The 18,151-nt window shown below is 45.8% G+C and overlaps 1 protein-coding gene across 1 annotated transcript in view; it reads right to left on the bottom strand.

Annotated features, from left to right (window-relative positions):
• LOC147632773 (acyl-coenzyme A thioesterase 2, chloroplastic-like) overlaps window positions 1-13,935 on the bottom strand; it is a 49,228-nt gene extending 35,293 nt beyond the window's left edge. Inside the window, exons 1-3 of the mRNA XM_086807636.1 lie at window positions 13,561-13,935; window positions 13,020-13,423; window positions 11,658-11,835 (exon numbers count right to left, since the gene is read on the bottom strand). Of these exons, the coding sequence (XP_086663762.1) occupies window positions 11,658-11,835; window positions 13,020-13,423; window positions 13,561-13,912 (934 nt within the window). The 5' untranslated portion in view covers window positions 13,913-13,935. The remainder of the gene's footprint in view (window positions 1-11,657; window positions 11,836-13,019; window positions 13,424-13,560) is intronic.
• Between the last annotated feature and the right edge of the window lie 4,216 nt (window positions 13,936-18,151).

Raw genomic sequence — 18,151 nt, forward strand, 5'->3', positions numbered from 1 at the left:
CATCCAAATGATACAAATCACACATAGCAGATAAGTCCCCATGAGAGGCCACTGAGACTGCAGCTGCATAAGGCCTCCTGGATAATGCATCGGCCACCACATTTTTCTTTCCTGAAGTATGCACAATCTGAAAATGAAACATGGAAAGAAAGTTTGCCTCTCTGAAAGCTTTGTTTGAGATAGAAAATATCTCAAGCTTTGATGATCTGTCGTCTTGACTATAAATTCAGCCCCAAGAAGATAATGTTTCTATATCTTTAAGGCATGAATTACAGCCAAGAGCTCTTTCTCATATATTGAGGGGGGGGTCGGCCCGTTCCGGCCCCAGTGCTGGTGTCCATCTATTTCATTTCAATTTTCAGTTGTTATCAGTCATCAAACATGAATAAGGCGGGCTGATCCTTGATTTGACCCCAAGCCTTGCATACCATCCGCTCTTTTGCATCATGATTTGTGTTTCCCTGCACATCGGGTGTCATGACCCTGTGTTTTTCTCTGGACAAGATGCAGGTGTGCACGGGGACATGGTGGACAGTGTGAATGGCATCAGGTTGGAGTGAAAGATGGAAGCCCATGTGTGGATAACCCCATGTGTGAAAGGGGGCAAAGAGACATTAATTAAAAAGGTTTCAAAACCTTAGGAGGCCACTAAGCAATATTTAGAGGTTACACCACTTTTGGATACACACGACTTTCTTCTCCCTCTCTCTAGCTTTTTGGGAGTAGGCGTGCATATGGGCTGCGTGGAGAAGAGCAAGTCGGCTGCTGCAGGTTTTCTGGCTACTGGTCCTAGAACAGGCCGTACAGCACTGTACGGACAGCAGGTACAGTGTACGGCTGCTGCAGGTACAGGCTGCGCAGATCAGGCTGCTACAGGTACAGGCGGCGCAAGCAGGTCAGGTGGCTGCAGTTGCACTTTCAGGCGGCGCAGGCAGGTGTACGACTGCATGCATATGTGTACGGACAGGTACAGCTGGTACAGGCGGCTGCTGTACGACAGCTGATACAGGAGACAGCTACACACGATTTGGTACGGGTGGTTGCTGGTGTCGACCTGTTCGGATAGGTGGTTGCAGGCGTGTGCTTTTTGGAGGACGCCGTGCTTTTGCAGAAAAGTAGACAGAGGCTGGTTTCTCTGGACATAAAGGTGAACAAGGGTTGGTTTTCCATGAACATAGACATCATGTCGATGGCGTTCAACTGATGGAACTTTCAGTTTCTCTATGCTTTGGATTCGGGACTGTTTTGGGACAGTTTATGGGCTGTTTTTGTTTGGTTGCAAATTCAGCAATGTGCTTGGGGTTTTGGCTGCAAGTACAAGGTCATTTGGTTATGTTTCTTGGCATGGGAGTGAAGCAAGCTCGCATGGCTGCGTGCTCATGGAGCAGATTGTTTTCTTCCTGCTAGAAAGGAACAGTGGGACCTACAATTATGGGCATCTCTATGTTGCCAGATGTTTCATGAGGGAACAGGTAACTAGATGTATGGAGACAGGACGGAAGTTTCAAAGGGAAACAGGCCTAAGGGTTTCATGTGGAAGCAGGTCGTAGGTTTTCTTGAAGAAACATGTTTTTGGGTTTCTCCAGGAGATAGGTCACATGCAGGCAGAAGGTACAGGAGTGGACACATGTTTGGTACAGCCTTGCTACTGATATGACAGGGGACAGGGAATCCATGACAGAGATGGATAGTACCCTTGGAAGGTAGAGAGGGTTTGTACAGGTGTGTCAACTGTATGGTATGCTGTGCTGTGATGCGAGTACTCTTTTGAGAGACAGTTTGGGAGTCTGTGTTGTGATGCAGAAGCACTGGATGGTCAGGGTGTGATGCTGTTCATAGTGTGAGAGGCTATGGATGGATGTGGCAGCCTAGATCATGGGAGAAAGCTTCTGTATGCAGACTCAATGTGAAGGATCTTTTGATATGAACAATGGCTGGACTTGTTCGTGGATGCCGTGTGGACAAGAAGCCAGATGCAGGTTCTTTGCAGGCTTCAGGAGTTCTACTGGGACGGCTGAATTACCAGCCTTATATTGTAATCAAAGCTCTTATATTCAATTAAAGAAATACCGCAAGGGGCGCCACTGCGATTTGGGGCCAATCGGTGTCTGTGTACTTTTTGCAGGAGCACTCTAGCTCCCCCTGTTTGTTTTCCTTTTCTAGGTCCTCAATGGTGTTGAAGTGTTTTATGTGCGAGTGTTTGTTCCAACGCCCTTTGGCTTATTGAAGGCCGGTTTACAAGGTTCCGTTTGCCGGGACACATCGTCGACTTTCTCAAGGAGGCGAGTCTGTGGTTGCTTTGGTCGGGACAATCGCCAACTTTCCTAAGGGGGTGAGCTCGTGGTTGTCTCATGAGAGTCACATCAAAAGCTTCAATATGAGGAAAGTGAAAAGGAAGTGCAGGACACAGTACAGGATTTTGTGTCTTTGCCTATATGAGGTGAAGAGCAAGAGCTGAAGATGAAGTTCAGGAGAAAAGACACCAAGGACAAGAAGTAGTCGGCCAGGAACAAGAAGCAGTTGAAGTGTTATGGTGCAGGAGATGCGTTGAAGGCTATTGCTTTCGACAGTTTGTCACCGGTGGTATCTTCATAGAGGCTTCATGGGTTCGGAAGACAATTTCTTTCTATGTTAGTGGTGATCTACTATGCTTCATCGAGGACTTGTGCTTACCACTTGGGTGGAGTGCAAGCAGGTTTTGGGTGCCTGAGGATGTATCAGATGAGGCTCAGATGGAAGTGGGGGAACTTGACGAGGTTCTTATTCCTGAGCATATACTGGCACATTAGGTACAGGGTGAGGTTTCCCGTCGCTATCCTGTGAAGTTCAAGAGCTGTTCACTGATGGATACGAAGTGGATGGAGGAGGTTCACTGATGGATGCGAAGTGGAAGGAGGAGGGTGACTTGGCAGATTCACCTCAGGAGTTGCAGCTTTATCTTGATGCCTATGAGTTGGAGTCGACTCTTGTTACGGCTCATTCAGGTTCAGCAGAGCATAGGTCTGGAGCATTGCCTGATGCTCAAGAGGGGGGTAGCACCTCCGCTCCCTTGTTACAGACAGGCTCATTTGTTATCTAGGAGTCGCTTGGTGACATCTTTGTATTCACCCGAAGGTACTGAGGCTGACAGTACATCTGCTTATGGGACTTCTATGATATTGTGTACTAGTCACATGAGATGGTGGTTGAGTAAGGTTCACAGTCGCGCGCACCTGGAACTCTAACTGCAACTATGGATAACTCTATGGAGGACATAAGTCTTGCGAGCAGTCCTAGAGTTGGTTTGGTTCATGGAAATATGGATCGAACTCTATTTGTGCATGTATGCATACACTTTTTGTGGTAGAGGTATTTTTGTATTCTGGTGCCATTGGATCCTGGTACCATTGAGAATACATTGGGAAATACTCTGCATTGTGTCATGTGCTGCATGTATGTTGGTATGATACATCAAGTGCTTTATTATGTTCATGGATGCACCACTGGGTGTGACTCCTGCGGGATGACCATGACACATATGTGGGAAAGTACTTACTGGATGTAGTGTTTGGATGCATTGAGTGCTTGCATATGCTCATGTTTTACCTTCAGTCGTGGGTCCTGCGGGATGCCCATGGGCGTAAGGCTTGCGAGCAGCCCTTCGACTGTTACTTTGGAGTAGGTAGAGCATTTTGAGGAGCATATTGTTTGCGAATGCATATGTGTGTCATGCATATGTGTGTCATATGTAGAATGATGCATGGTTTTGTTTTTGGCTAACACAGGTCACGTGTTTCCATTTGGTTTTAGACTTTTGCTGTAGGTTCTGAAGGAACAAGCAAGAGGACAGTGTGGCTTATTGTGCAGGGTGATTGTTCTCTCATCCAGATGCATTGGAAGGCCATTGTTTTTGCCATATGGGGTATCTTTGCTCATGAGATGCTTTACTGTGCCATTGAGTGCAATCGAGGACGCTTGCCATTTTTCAAGAGGGGGGTATGTCATGACCCTGTGTTTTTCTCTGGACAAGATGCAGGTGTGCACGGGGACATGGTGGACAGTGTGAATGGCATCAGGTTGGAGTGAAAGATGGAAGCCCATGTGTGGATAACCCCATGTGTGAAAGGGGGCAAAGAGACATTAATTAAAAAGGTTTCAAAACCTTAGGAGGCCACTAAGCAATATTTAGAGGTTACACCACTTTTGGATACACACGACTTTCTTCTCCCTCTCTCTAGCTTTTTGGGAGTAGGCGTGCATATGGGCTGCGTGGAGAAGAGCAAGTCGGCTGCTGCAGGTTTTCTGGCTACTGGTCCTAGAACAGGCCGTACAGCACTGTACGGACAGCAGGTACAGTGTACGGCTGCTGCAGGTACAGGCTGCGCAGATCAGGCTGCTACAGGTACAGGCGGCGCAAGCAGGTCAGGTGGCTGCAGTTGCACTTTCAGGCGGCGCAGGCAGGTGTACGACTGCATGCATATGTGTACGGACAGGTACAGCTGGTACAGGCGGCTGCTGTACGACAGCTGATACAGGAGACAGCTACACACGATTTGGTACGGGTGGTTGCTGGTGTCGACCTGTTCGGATAGGTGGTTGCAGGCGTGTGCTTTTTGGAGGACGCCGTGCTTTTGCAGAAAAGTAGACAGAGGCTGGTTTCTCTGGACATAAAGGTGAACAAGGGTTGGTTTTCCATGAACATAGACATCATGTCGATGGCGTTCAACTGATGGAACTTTCAGTTTCTCTATGCTTTGGATTCGGGACTGTTTTGGGACAGTTTATGGGCTGTTTTTGTTTGGTTGCAAATTCAGCAATGTGCTTGGGGTTTTGGCTGCAAGTACAAGGTCATTTGGTTATGTTTCTTGGCATGGGAGTGAAGCAAGCTCGCATGGCTGCGTGCTCATGGAGCAGATTGTTTTCTTCCTGCTAGAAAGGAACAGTGGGACCTACAATTATGGGCATCTCTATGTTGCCAGATGTTTCATGAGGGAACAGGTAACTAGATGTATGGAGACAGGACGGAAGTTTCAAAGGGAAACAGGCCTAAGGGTTTCATGTGGAAGCAGGTCGTAGGTTTTCTTGAAGAAACATGTTTTTGGGTTTCTCCAGGAGATAGGTCACATGCAGGCAGAAGGTACAGGAGTGGACACATGTTTGGTACAGCCTTGCTACTGATATGACAGGGGACAGGGAATCCATGACAGAGATGGATAGTACCCTTGGAAGGTAGAGAGGGTTTGTACAGGTGTGTCAACTGTATGGTATGCTGTGCTGTGATGCGAGTACTCTTTTGAGAGACAGTTTGGGAGTCTGTGTTGTGATGCAGAAGCACTGGATGGTCAGGGTGTGATGCTGTTCATAGTGTGAGAGGCTATGGATGGATGTGGCAGCCTAGATCATGGGAGAAAGCTTCTGTATGCAGACTCAATGTGAAGGATCTTTTGATATGAACAATGGCTGGACTTGTTCGTGGATGCCGTGTGGACAAGAAGCCAGATGCAGGTTCTTTGCAGGCTTCAGGAGTTCTACTGGGACGGCTGAATTACCAGCCTTATATTGTAATCAAAGCTCTTATATTCAATTAAAGAAATACCGCAAGGGGCGCCACTGCGATTTGGGGCCAATCGGTGTCTGTGTACTTTTTGCAGGAGCACTCTAGCTCCCCCTGTTTGTTTTCCTTTTCTAGGTCCTCAATGGTGTTGAAGTGTTTTATGTGCGAGTGTTTGTTTCACCGCCCGTCAAGGCCGGTTTACATCGGGAACTACATGTACATTAGCCTTGGTGTGCTTGTCCTCGTGCTTTGGTTTGCGGTCAGGGCATTGTCGAAACATATGCTCTTTGCTGCCACAAGAAAAACATTTTCCCTCCTTGGCATATTGCTCTCTTTGCTCCGAGGTCAAGCCGAATTTGTTCTTCTTTGGGCCTTGATCTTTAGATGAGGTATTTTCAGCTCTACCTCTCTTGCGGGTCTCCCGGAAGTTCTTTTTAGGTGGCTGTCCACCTTTTTGCAGATTTGGGACAGCCTTGTCTTTCCCCTTTGAACCGCCTTGATCCTGCTTAATTTTGAGCACCAATTGCTCCGTAGCAAGAGCAAAAGCTGTGAGCTGTTGCAAAGTATGTTTCGGGTGCAATTCAATGCCCAAACGATAAGCTGGTTGCAATCCGGAGCGAAACTTCCTCTTTCTTTCATCCTCAGTGATTTGCATAAAAGGAGTTACCTCAAGCAACACTTTCCAAAACTTGTTGACATACTGTTGCACACTTTCATTCTCTCTTTGCTCAAGTCTATCCCACTTTTGGGTGAGAGTTTGCTCCGCATTTGGTGGCAAAAACTGAGCATAGAATCTGTCCTTAAATTCCTTACAGGTGCAAATGGGGTCCTTGGTGATCTTTTCAGTGATCCACCAATGAGCAACAGTCCCTTTCAAAAACTGCTAGCATGGCTTACTTTAGACTTCTCAGTGAAGTCCTCATCGCTAAAAGCAATGTCAAACTGTGCCACAAATGCTAACACTTTGGAAGCATCATGCTCTCCATGAAAAACATCAAACTTAACAGACTTGTCACCTGCTTTAAATTCCTTGAGTTTTCTGGCATGAGGCTCATGGTCCTCTCTTTTTCTTTTCAAGTTTTCCCCTTATCCAACGGGGCAGCCCTATCTGCACGGACTCCATGGGCCATCCTGGAAGTTTCATGAAGCACGGTGGCATGTGCTCCACGAACTTGAGAATCAGATGCATGTGACTTTCCTGCATAAGGCAATGTCTCTCCATGAGACAACTCAAAGGGCAAAGCTCTTCTAGTGGCAGACTTGTCACCCCTATCATGGGATATATGTCTTGAATGCATGTGACCTTCATGCCCTCCATGAACACTAGCATACATATACCTGTCAGGCTTTGTGCCTTGTGGAGAGAAGATGCATGACGAGAGGTGACTGTCACCTCTTCCTTTTGCATAAATGACCTCAACCTTTGAGATGCGGGATCTCCATGCTTCAAGCGAGGTGGATTTCTGAATTTGAGCTCTCCGTCTTCCCCCTCTTTGATGTCACTTTTGCGGAGGAGGTAAGAAAGTGCCAACTTCCTTGGCTTCTTGCCTACTTCCCGTGCCATGGACTCAAAAGTCACATCTACCATTGCATCGGCTTTTCTTGCTTCAATGGCACTTTGCACATGGAGATCTTCATGCAAAAATTTCAGCTCTTGCTCTTGTGCCTGCAAAAGCTTTCTCATATGCTCCATTTCAGCCCTCATTGCATCACGCTCATCTTCTTGCATGACTGTTTTTCCTCGAGATAGTTGTCCCTTTGAATCACTATCATTTACCCTTTCAAGGGGCTTGTGCCTTTCTCGTAGAGCATCAGAACCACGAGAAGCACTTGATGGGCCCCTCGAATTAGGCACTTCCAAAGGGTTGCCTTGGCTGTCCATTGTGTTAAGTGTGCTAGAAGCGGGGTGTCCAATACACAGGTTCATTTCCCCACTAAGAAGAGGGAAACAACCGTGCTCTGATACCAATGAAACCGATCCCGTCATCAAGTGGGAATAGACTCCGTTGGACACCCACACGCGTAATAGCACAACTTAATATCACAATTTGAAATGGACAACTTAATAACAACTGAAGATTGAAATGAAATAGATGGACACCAGCACTGGGGCCGGAACGGGCCGACCCCCCCCCCCTCAATATATGATATATTATTGGGAGTATTTAACAAATACAATGCTCCATGGGTTCAATGAACCAGATGATGTCCATGTACAAATGAATACAGTACCAAACAAAAGGCTCGAAGTAGATGTTCGAAGGAGAGCGACCACTTGAGTGGTTCAGTCTCTTCGGTCCTGTGCCTTCACTGGAATCCGCAGAAAGCGCCCCACTGGTGTTCCAGGACCACGCACAAACAGGCGCTCCGTACTAACGCCTGGCTCTCCCGATCTCGGCACCTTTGGACCATGGTTCTCCAAAAAGCTTGGACTACCCGGCACCGAACGGGTGTTAGCCGTAGAGAGAATCCTTTATTAGATTTACAACAAAGTTCTTTACTTAAATCTGAATTCACTTACTTGTAGCTCGCAAATGGAAGACCAATACCCGAGGTGTCTGTGTGCAGCTACTAGTGGTGAACACCAAGACACAGAAGCCTGTCGAGGAGGTTGAGGAGAGCAGCCTGCTATGGGAGGCGTAGCCACCTGAAGAAGGGAGATGCCGCCTATGGAAGGGAGGCGCAATCCGCCTGCAAAGAAGCACAGCCGCCTGCTGTGGAGGAGGAGGAGGAGGCGTAGCTGCCAATCTGAAGAGGAGCCGCCTGGTTGCAGAGCATAGCCTACTAGAGAGGGGACACAGCCTGGTGGAGATGAAGCATGCGTAGCCACCAGCTGTAGGTACAGCAACCGTCTGGCTGCAGTGCACAGCCGCCTGGCTGTAGGAGAGGAGGTGGCGCAGCCTAAATAGGTGTGGAGCAACAGCCTGTATGGTCGCCTGGCTGCAGTGGAGAAGAGGTAGCCGTCTGCTGGAGGGGACAGCCACCTGCTGGAGGAGGAGGCAGCGCACCCTGTGCAGCCTGCTGGTAGTGATGGCACATAGCCGCCTGCAAGAGGCAGCGTAGCCTGTGCAGCCTGCTAGACAGAGGGAGCCGCCGTCAACTGAGGGGATGAAGATGGCGCAGCCTGAAGCGGAGAAGACGATCGCCGGTTCTTCTCTTTTACGAAGGGTGGTCGTCTCTTTTTAAAGATTGGAGGGGGAGATAAACGATTATAGCTGGCTGGCTCCCCACGTTTGCATGTGGGCGGCCAGCTTCATGGTGTGGTGTGGGTAGGTGGCCATGCACCCACCCACACACACTTGAGGGGCTAAGTGTGGTAGAACCTTATAAAATGAAAGGTTAGAAATAAACCATTAAACCAACAAGTGCAATACACTTACCACCTGTTCACACGCAACAAAACTCGTCAGAAGACAGAGCAAACTTCACGACTCACTGGCAAGCGTCCCCGCTCAGTAAGTGGCACGTCAAGCAAGCAGACACAAAAATACAAGTCATGCGAAAACAGTTTCAAACATGCAAAACATGAGTGCATGTGCAAATAGTATCATGGACATATCTTCCGTTCATGGAACAAGTACAAAATATATGTCGGGCACAAAAATGGCACGACATAAAACATAAATCCTGGTCTTCCTATGGAGTGACAGTCCCATAGGTAAAACACAGTTCCAGGCACGAGCCTCCCTATGGAGTGACAGTCCCATAGGCAAGACACGGCACGAATACTGGCTCTTCCATGGCGTGACAATCCCATGGATAGAACACAGTCCAGGTCATACACGGGCGGCACCATTCTGGCTCCTGTTCATACGACACCATCCTGCTAACACACGGGTGGCACCAGTCTGGCTCCCGTCCATGTCAAGCAAAAATATTGGCCTCTTCACATGAGACACCGGCCTGGCCTCAAGTGAACGAGACACAAAACTGGAGATGGACCAAATGGTCGGCCAATTGGTGACATTCCTCCACTTCCATCTGAGCCTCATCTGATACATCCACAAGCACCCAAAACCTGCTTGCACTCCACCCAAGTGGTAAGCACAAGTCCCCAATGAAGCATAGTAGATCACCACTGCTAAACATAAAAATAAGCTGCCTTCCGAACCCATGAAGCCTCCGTGAAAATACCACTGGTGACAAAGTCTCGAAAGCCATAGCCTTCAACCCATCTTTTGCACCATAACACTTCAACTGCTTTCTTGTTCCTAGCTGACTACTTCCTCTCCTTGGTGTCTTTTCTCCTGAGCTTCATCTTTAGCTTTTGCTCTTCACCTCATATAGGCAAAGACTCGTAATCATGCACTCTCCCCACATGTTGAAGCTTTTGATGTGACAACCACGGGCTCGCCTCCTTGAGAAAGTCGACAATATCCCGGCGATGGAACCATGAAACCGGCCTTCAGAAATCTAACGGGTGGTGAAACAAACACACACACACAAAACACTTCATCCCCATGGGGACCTGAAAAAGGAAACAAACAGGGGGAGCTAGAGTGCTCCTACAAATAGTACAAGGACACCGATTGGCCCCAAAACGCAGTGGCGCCCCTTGCGGTATTTCTTTACTTGATCAGAATTTGAGTATATTACAGCTCATAGAATCCTCTACCAATAGGATCCCTCGAAGCTTTCACCCAGGACTTCCAAATAAGAACTCTCGTTATCATAGCAAAGCATTCCATAGAGAAGGCACACCTGTAAAACACCTCCCTGCTTGAAAAGGTTTTCTCCATCGCTATCATGGATCTCTCAAACCCTTTCCCAAACAGCAGTAGGGTTGTACCAAACCATATGTCCTTCCCTACAGTCACAGCTTGTATGTAACCTCGAGAAAACTAGAACCTGTTCACATGAATCCAAAGACATGCTTTCCACATGAAACCAAAGACCTGTATCTGATAAACCATACACCTGTATCCCATAACCATAGGCCTGTTTCCTCAATACCAAAGTCCTGTTTCCTCTCGTAAAACCAATGTCCTGTTTCCATGACAGATAAACCCACATATGCACCATCCAATCACGGTGCCAAAAACCCAAGGTTGTTTTCCATAGCACCAGGTGAGAGAAAAATAGAGAACCTATAAGCGAATCCCTGAGCACATATAAGTTCGACAACACGAAGAGAAATCACACCATCTCTCCCATGAACATTGTCCCATGCATCTGTAGCTTGTTCTCCTGTTAAAAGTCTCTCATATTGCCATGGTAAACAAAAGAGAAAACACATCGGGCCCTTATGATGAAAGAGAGAGGTTATACAGTGGTTGGCGGCCTCTGTCCAGCAGCGCATCCCCCCTGTTTGGCTTGCAATCTGCCCGACTGGCTGCCCGTTGCTGCCCACCTGGTCACCCGTATGCGCAGCCTGACACCCATGCTACAAAAGAGCCTCCCGCCTGGCTGTAGCCCATGTGCGCAGCAGCACCCAGCTGGATGAAGCCCATGGGCACAACAACGCCCCTTTTGCTGGCTGTAGCCCATACACGCAGCAGCGCCTAGTCACCCGTATGCAGCAGCAGCCTGGTCTTCCACACGTGCAGCCGCCTGGTAGCAGAGCCGCCTGAACTTCCTCACGTACAGCTGCCTGTACCACACATACGCGCAGTGGCACCCGTGTACACCACGTGCCAGATCTCGATCAAGGGGATGCGCCATACTCCATGCGCCACCTTTCACCTTTTTTTATAAGGAGGCGATTCGCTTTTCTCAAAAATGCCAAAAGCAACATATCAAAAACGCATGCCCATAAAAATAATAATATTTAAGTCATCTAAGGTTTAAAAACCTTATAAACTCAAAACTCCCTTTTGTCCCCTTTCACACTTGGGCTGGCCACACATGTGAGTTTCCTTTTCATATCCAACTGATGCCTGTTCACACTGCCCGTGCCCGTGCCCGTGCCCACCTGCTTGTTGTCCAAAGGGAAAAACACAGGGTCGTAACAATCTTCATCAGGTTCCACCTTCCTATACCCATGTATGTTTCATTTTCCATCTGGTGTACCCAATATCAAGTAAAAATCGCAAGGCAGGCTTGCTTTAAAAAATCAATCTTAATATTAAAATTGTTAATAATCATTCTTGTAGAATGTATCAACTAACCATATCTAAAGACATACCTTCTGGAGGTTGTCGAATTTCCATCCTTATCACCATAGATGAACGCCCTACCCAGACAACAGCACCAAACATCCTTACATCTTGCTCAAGTGTTATATGTTTCCTCAAATGAATCTTGTCAACAGATGCAGTCACCAACAAAAGTGGCCTCGTTGTAGAATCATCATCTGAACAATGCTGTCATTATAAAGCTAGCTGTTGTCATGACATGCTTTGATGCACACCAAAAATAAATAAAAATCATCATCATCAAAAGCCTAACCAAACTTGTGTTTGAATGACTCACACTCAAACTGAGATGCTTCCCTCACTTCTCACATAAAACATTTACAACATAAACCCTTGACCAAGCCATAAACAAGATTACAAAGTTGCTTGGCCTAGTAGTCAGCTCATGAAGTGAAAATGTGTATTTTTAAGCATTCTAATATTTAAGAAATCATGTTTGAGATCCCCGTCATTTGCACCCTTTGATAGGTCTAAGAGGAAAGGTTTCCAAACGGAAATGAAGAAGAAAGCCACTCTGTAGTCAACTAGAGCAGCACCCTTTGCTAGGTCTAAGATGAAAGGTCTCCAAATGAAAAAGAAAACCACTATATAGTCAACCAGAGAAGCACCCTCCTGGATTTGAAGGAGAGCATACTTAGCATCCAAGAGCAGAGCCCTTCTTCTCCCATTGCAGGTGGGGAGGAACAGCCTGAAATGGGGTGGCCGACCGGCTGCCATTAGATTCATACTCATTGAGAGAGTGAAATTTCACAAGTAAAACTAGCACGAATGCTTTCTGACAGTTAACAATTTCAAGCTCCAATTTTTTTCTGAATGTAAGATCATCACAGCCTTGCAATTATTGAAGAACCATACCTCGTATGGGCACACATACATGCACACATGGCACGCACACAACCATTACACCAATGCTCACATGTGCACAACTACCGCAACAAAAAAGATGCGACAGAGATTCGAACTCAATTCCTTTCACTACCCACAAAGCTATGCTAACATAGCTGCTTGGAAACCCCTAAAACTTTGATGAATATAACCATAAGTTGCATGATGTACACCCTGCAAATGTTTCGGCTCCACCAGATCAGCCAGGCTGACCACTCCACCAGGCTAATGAATCATGATATACAACAAGCCTTGTCCATCACAGACAACCTGGCATGACAATTGGACAGACCACCATTATTGGCTCAGCCTGGCATGTGGAGAATGCCCGTCAAACATTGCCTGAAAGCCCTCTAGCATTTGTCATCGTCATCTAGGGTTTTGGGAAGCCGAACTGTTCTAAATTTCATCATATTTAAAAGATCGGGGGAGATAATCAAACAATGGGGGGAAGTGGACGTCTGTACCTTGACTGCAATGGTACCAGCGAGGGCGTCGAGGTCCTCCATGATCCTGCCAATGCGACACTCATTCCATGAGTTGCGGTACTGCTCGCGGAGGATGTAGTCAGAGGTAAACTTGTAGACGATGCTGACACGGCTGTCTTCAGGGGACCGGGTCATAAGGTTTTGCTGAGGGGGGCCATCCAAAGAAGGAGGGGGCCACAAGCGCTCGGAGATGCTGGCCCGGGCCTTCCACAGGGCATCGGTGACAGGAGAGTGGTACATGCCGGGCCACATGCCCAGGGGCTTGCGATGTGGGCTCTCTGCAGGCGGCTCAAACGGGGAGGCCACTGTGGGGAGCACAGGGATGGTGAGCGATGGCGTAGATGATGAAACATCGTTAGCGTTTGTGGAAGCCATAGGCGAACCTGCAGAAAGATCGTTAAGGTTAGGGTTTGGGGGAGAACCTGTAGAAAGCTGCAATCTTTTATTATTGGCTTTTGTGGTTGAGCTTTGGAGCCCGCTTTCTCTTACAGAAACGACCGAAGTAAGAGCTAGGAAGAACCTGCAGAAAGTTCGCTAGGGTTTTCTGTCAACCGCGCAGAAAGATGGTGTATCGGGGCTATGGCCAAATGCGCAGAGAAAGGGAAGCCGATAAGATTTGTATTAATCGAGCTCCTGTGTGTCCTGGCTATGGCGAATCGAGCATGCGCCGATGGTATCTCAGAAGGGCTTGTCCAAATTTGAGCAATCCTCTCCGAGCTTGATCTTGTCCTGGTTAGCGAGCTGTCAGCTGTCTCAACTTCTGGCGAGCTAGCTTCTATCCTGGCTAGGACGGATCGTTCGGAGCTCGAGGATCGAGCGAAGACCGTGGCTACGGCGGTTCGTGTTTCCTGCAGCCCTCTTTGTGTGAGCATGTCTACGTGTATGGCATGTGGTTACTCGGGACATTCACAACACCGAACAAGGGGACGTTGTTCTAGATTGCTTTGCCAGAATTGGGACCCTTTCTAGAGCATGCATGGCACTACATCGGGCATTGTGTTAGCATGGACTAGGACGAGGTGTGCTTTGGTTCTTGCATATGACCTCTTTTGCACCATCTTGATGATTAAGGGCAACATTTTTTCAAGGGAGATATGACAGATTATGCTTGACGGGAGCAACAGAGGGACATGGGGGCCTCGTCTCCACATGATCACCACTAATTTTCTCCACCCATCCCATTTTCCACGAACCCAACAAGGTCGAGTGCTTCCTCATGGCCACTTGGTGTTCCATTGGAGGCACCATTTTGACCTGTAAAATGCCTCATATGTCACACATGCATCCTCAAAGGATCCCCTCATCATGGGCACAAACATTCCAAACTAATGAGGTCACTATTCCCACCTGCTAGTGTAGGCAACCCAGTAGGCCCTACACCATATGGTCAAGCTCCCCATATGCAGCCACCTTACTTCCATCCTTAGGTGCGCTGCCCTCTTTGCATCTTTTGAAATGCAAAAAATGTTGAGTTTTCACCATATTTTGTTGCAATTTGTACACTTAACTTGTCTTACCCTAAACCTTGTGTCTTTATTTTTTATTGCAATTTGTAAAGTTAACTTGTCTTACCCTAAACCTCGTGTCTTTATTTTTTGTTGCTATGACATTGTAGTTAATTAAGATTACAAAAATCTTCATGTTCCCCATTGCTTTTGTAAAGAGTGAGAGAGAGAGAGAGAGAGAGAGAGAGAGAGAGAGAGAGAAGTCTTGTTCAGTGAAAACAAATTGTGTTATTTGTGTGCCTCTAACCATTTATATATTGTATTTAAGAGTGAGAATCTTTATATGCAAAATCATGGAATCTTTGGTAGGTGCATTGGTTGATAAATACTTGTTCATGAATTATAAAGGACAATGTATGATTTCCATAAGCATAAAGTAATTATTTTCAAGGACGAAAAGAGATATCATGTGATTTTATGCCCACTTGTTGCAACATTGCAGAATCTTTCATAGATGCCGAACTCACTATGACCTGTGTATTTGTGTCTCGTCGAAGTGACTTGGTAAGTGGTTAAGAAAAGAAAGATACTAGTTTCATCGATGTAAAAAGTTTGGGTCAAGAAGTCAAGAACATGTGTCTAAACAAAAAGTATTATGTTATGCATCCTTGTGATTTAATGTGTACCAATGCAATTTTTGCATTGGGTACCCATTTAGAACATGTGAGTCTAAACCAAAAAGTATTATCTTATGTATCCTTATGAATTAATGTGTACCTAATGCAATTTTTGCATTTGAACCATTGCTATTTTTCCACTAATATACTCTTGAAGCGATGAGAGTACATTTATTTTCTACTCTAGCATTATACATATGTGCATTATGAACACTGAATTCACCCTTTACATCATGCATTGCCATACCTCCACTATAACCTCGATCCCTCTCTCTCATGAGCACCCAATATGGAATGCTCTAGGGAGCTTGTAGCCTAAGCCATTATTGACATAAAAATAACAACACAAAGCAATGGCTTGGGCTGCTTACTCACGAGCACATTCTATTGCAACATAGTCCCCTCTCTCTCTCCCTCAGTAATCTCTCTCTCTCTCTCTCTCTCTCTCTCTCTCTCTCTCTCTCTCTCTCTCTCTCTCTCTCACGCGCTCACATATATCCCCTCACACACCCACATACCCTCTCTCACATACGCTCACACCCACTTCCCTCCCTTATACCCCAAGGCTTGCCCTTCCTCCCCCCTATGTGAGATTAATCCCTCTTCCAAGCCCACTCCTCCTTCCCCCAAAACCCTGAAAAAAATTTACAAGCTCCCTCCCATTGAACAAAAAAAAGTGGAAAAGAACATGGCGAGATAAAGAGAGAGAAGACGATAAAGAGAGAGTAGAGAGAGAAACCACTCGCCTAAGCACCAAAAAGCGCTCGCTAGAAATAGCTCACCAAAAAAATAAGTCTAGCTAGTCATCTTATCTAGACAACGAGCACTACGTCTTGGTTAAACGAACTATCAACCCTTTCTATTAAGCACAGAACGAGCTAGACACTGCGATGCTATGTTGATGAGGAGTTGAACTAGCCATCTTATCTAGTAGCTAGCTCTTGCTCACCCTAAACATAATGGTTCATAAACAATTATGAGACCTTAATATACCCCATACCATGATACACAGACAAAAGATGGTAGAGAAATCTCTTTTGAGCACACCAACCTCACAAAGTTTTGTTGGCTGTTGCTAAACATAGCCATTGATGGCTCGAAATACGATGTTGTGGAATGAAACCGCCGATGGCTCCAAGTCCACCAATGATGAAGGAAAACATCGAGTTTGAGTAGGAAAGGGGTGGAACCCGACTAAAGAACTAAGTATGACTAAAGGGCTAAATATAACAAGTAGAGCTAAAATTCAATGAAAACACGAACACAAAAAACCCAGTGGAAAAATGTAACAATGAAAGTATACCAACAAAATGACTCATCAACGCTGACAAGCTACATCGAAAAGTCAACAACCAAGGAAACTCGTGCAAACTCTGCTCTCACCCTCACCATTGCAAAACTCATGTGAACTCTGCCCTCACGCTCACCGTTGCAATAGCGAGCTTTCAGTTGACACAATTTAAAAATTCTCCCTATAAACTTGTAAAGAAAAGGGAATGCAAAATTCTCCCTATAAACTAAGTGGCCTTTATCTATACAAGATTAACCACAATCCCACCTCCCTCCACACAAAGGAGGTGGGGCTAATTCAAAATAACCACTCCTGCAAAGCGTGAGGAGGAGCCAAATCTCACATCTTCCAATGCAATTTTGAATTTGAATCTAAGAAGATCTCATCTCGCATCTTTCAATGAAATCTTTGTATACATGCTTACATACCTATAGATACACGCACTTATATATATTATGTATGTATCTGTATCTATAGGTATGTAAGCATGTATATATAAATAGATTTATATGTATGTCGATGCACACACATGTTTATATCTATACAAGATTAACCATAACCCCACCTCCCTCCACGTGGGCAAAGGAGGTGGGGGCTAATTCAAAATAACCACTCCTCCTGCAAGTTGCAAGCGTGAGGAGGAGCCAAATCTCACATCTTCTAATGCAATTTTGAATTTGAATCTAAGAAGATCTCATCTCACATCTTTCAATGAAATCTTTGTATACATGCTTACATACCTATAAATACACACACTTATATATATTATGTATGTATGTGTATCTATAGGTATGTAAGCATGTATATATAAATAGATTTATATGTATGTGGACGCACACACATGTATGTTCATGCACACACACACACACACAACACACAGACACCAGCACATGATACATGCACACACGCATACAAACACACATACACACTCGCACGCATGGACACACGTGCAACATATAGAGATATGCACACTTGCACACATACTCAAGCTTGCACATACACACACAAACATATATATTATGTGCATGTGTAAGAGAGAGAATATACACACACACACACACGTATATATATTATGTATGTATATGTATCTATAGGTATGTAAGCATGTATATATAAATAGATTTATATGTATATCGACGCACACACATGTATGTTCATGCATACACACACACACACACACACACATAACACACAGACACAAGCACATGATACGTGCACACACGCATACAAACACACATACACACACTCGCACGCATGGACACACATGCAACATATAGAGATATGCATACTTGCACACATACTCAAGCTTGCACATACACAAATGTGTATACATGCACACAAGCACATAAATACACACACACAAGTACATGTGCACACACTCACACACACATATGCACCTACACGTGCACACACATAAATGTACACAGGAGTATATTCACATGTGTATACATACACATAAGCACATAAATACACTCACATACACAAGTACATGTGCACACACTCACACACATGCACCTGCACGTGCACACACATAAATGTACACAGGAGTATATTCACATGCTCACACACACGTACATGCAGACACTCGCTATGGATACACATATATAAAAACATACACACCATCATGTACACACACACACACACAACAAATACACACACACACATACACACGATCAAGACACTTGCACAACACATGCA

This window comes from Cibotium barometz, chromosome 13 (assembly GCF_041138505.1).
Source record: "Cibotium barometz isolate CiBa-2024 chromosome 13, ASM4113850v1, whole genome shotgun sequence".
Classification (NCBI taxonomy): Eukaryota; Viridiplantae; Streptophyta; class Polypodiopsida; order Cyatheales; family Cibotiaceae; genus Cibotium; species Cibotium barometz.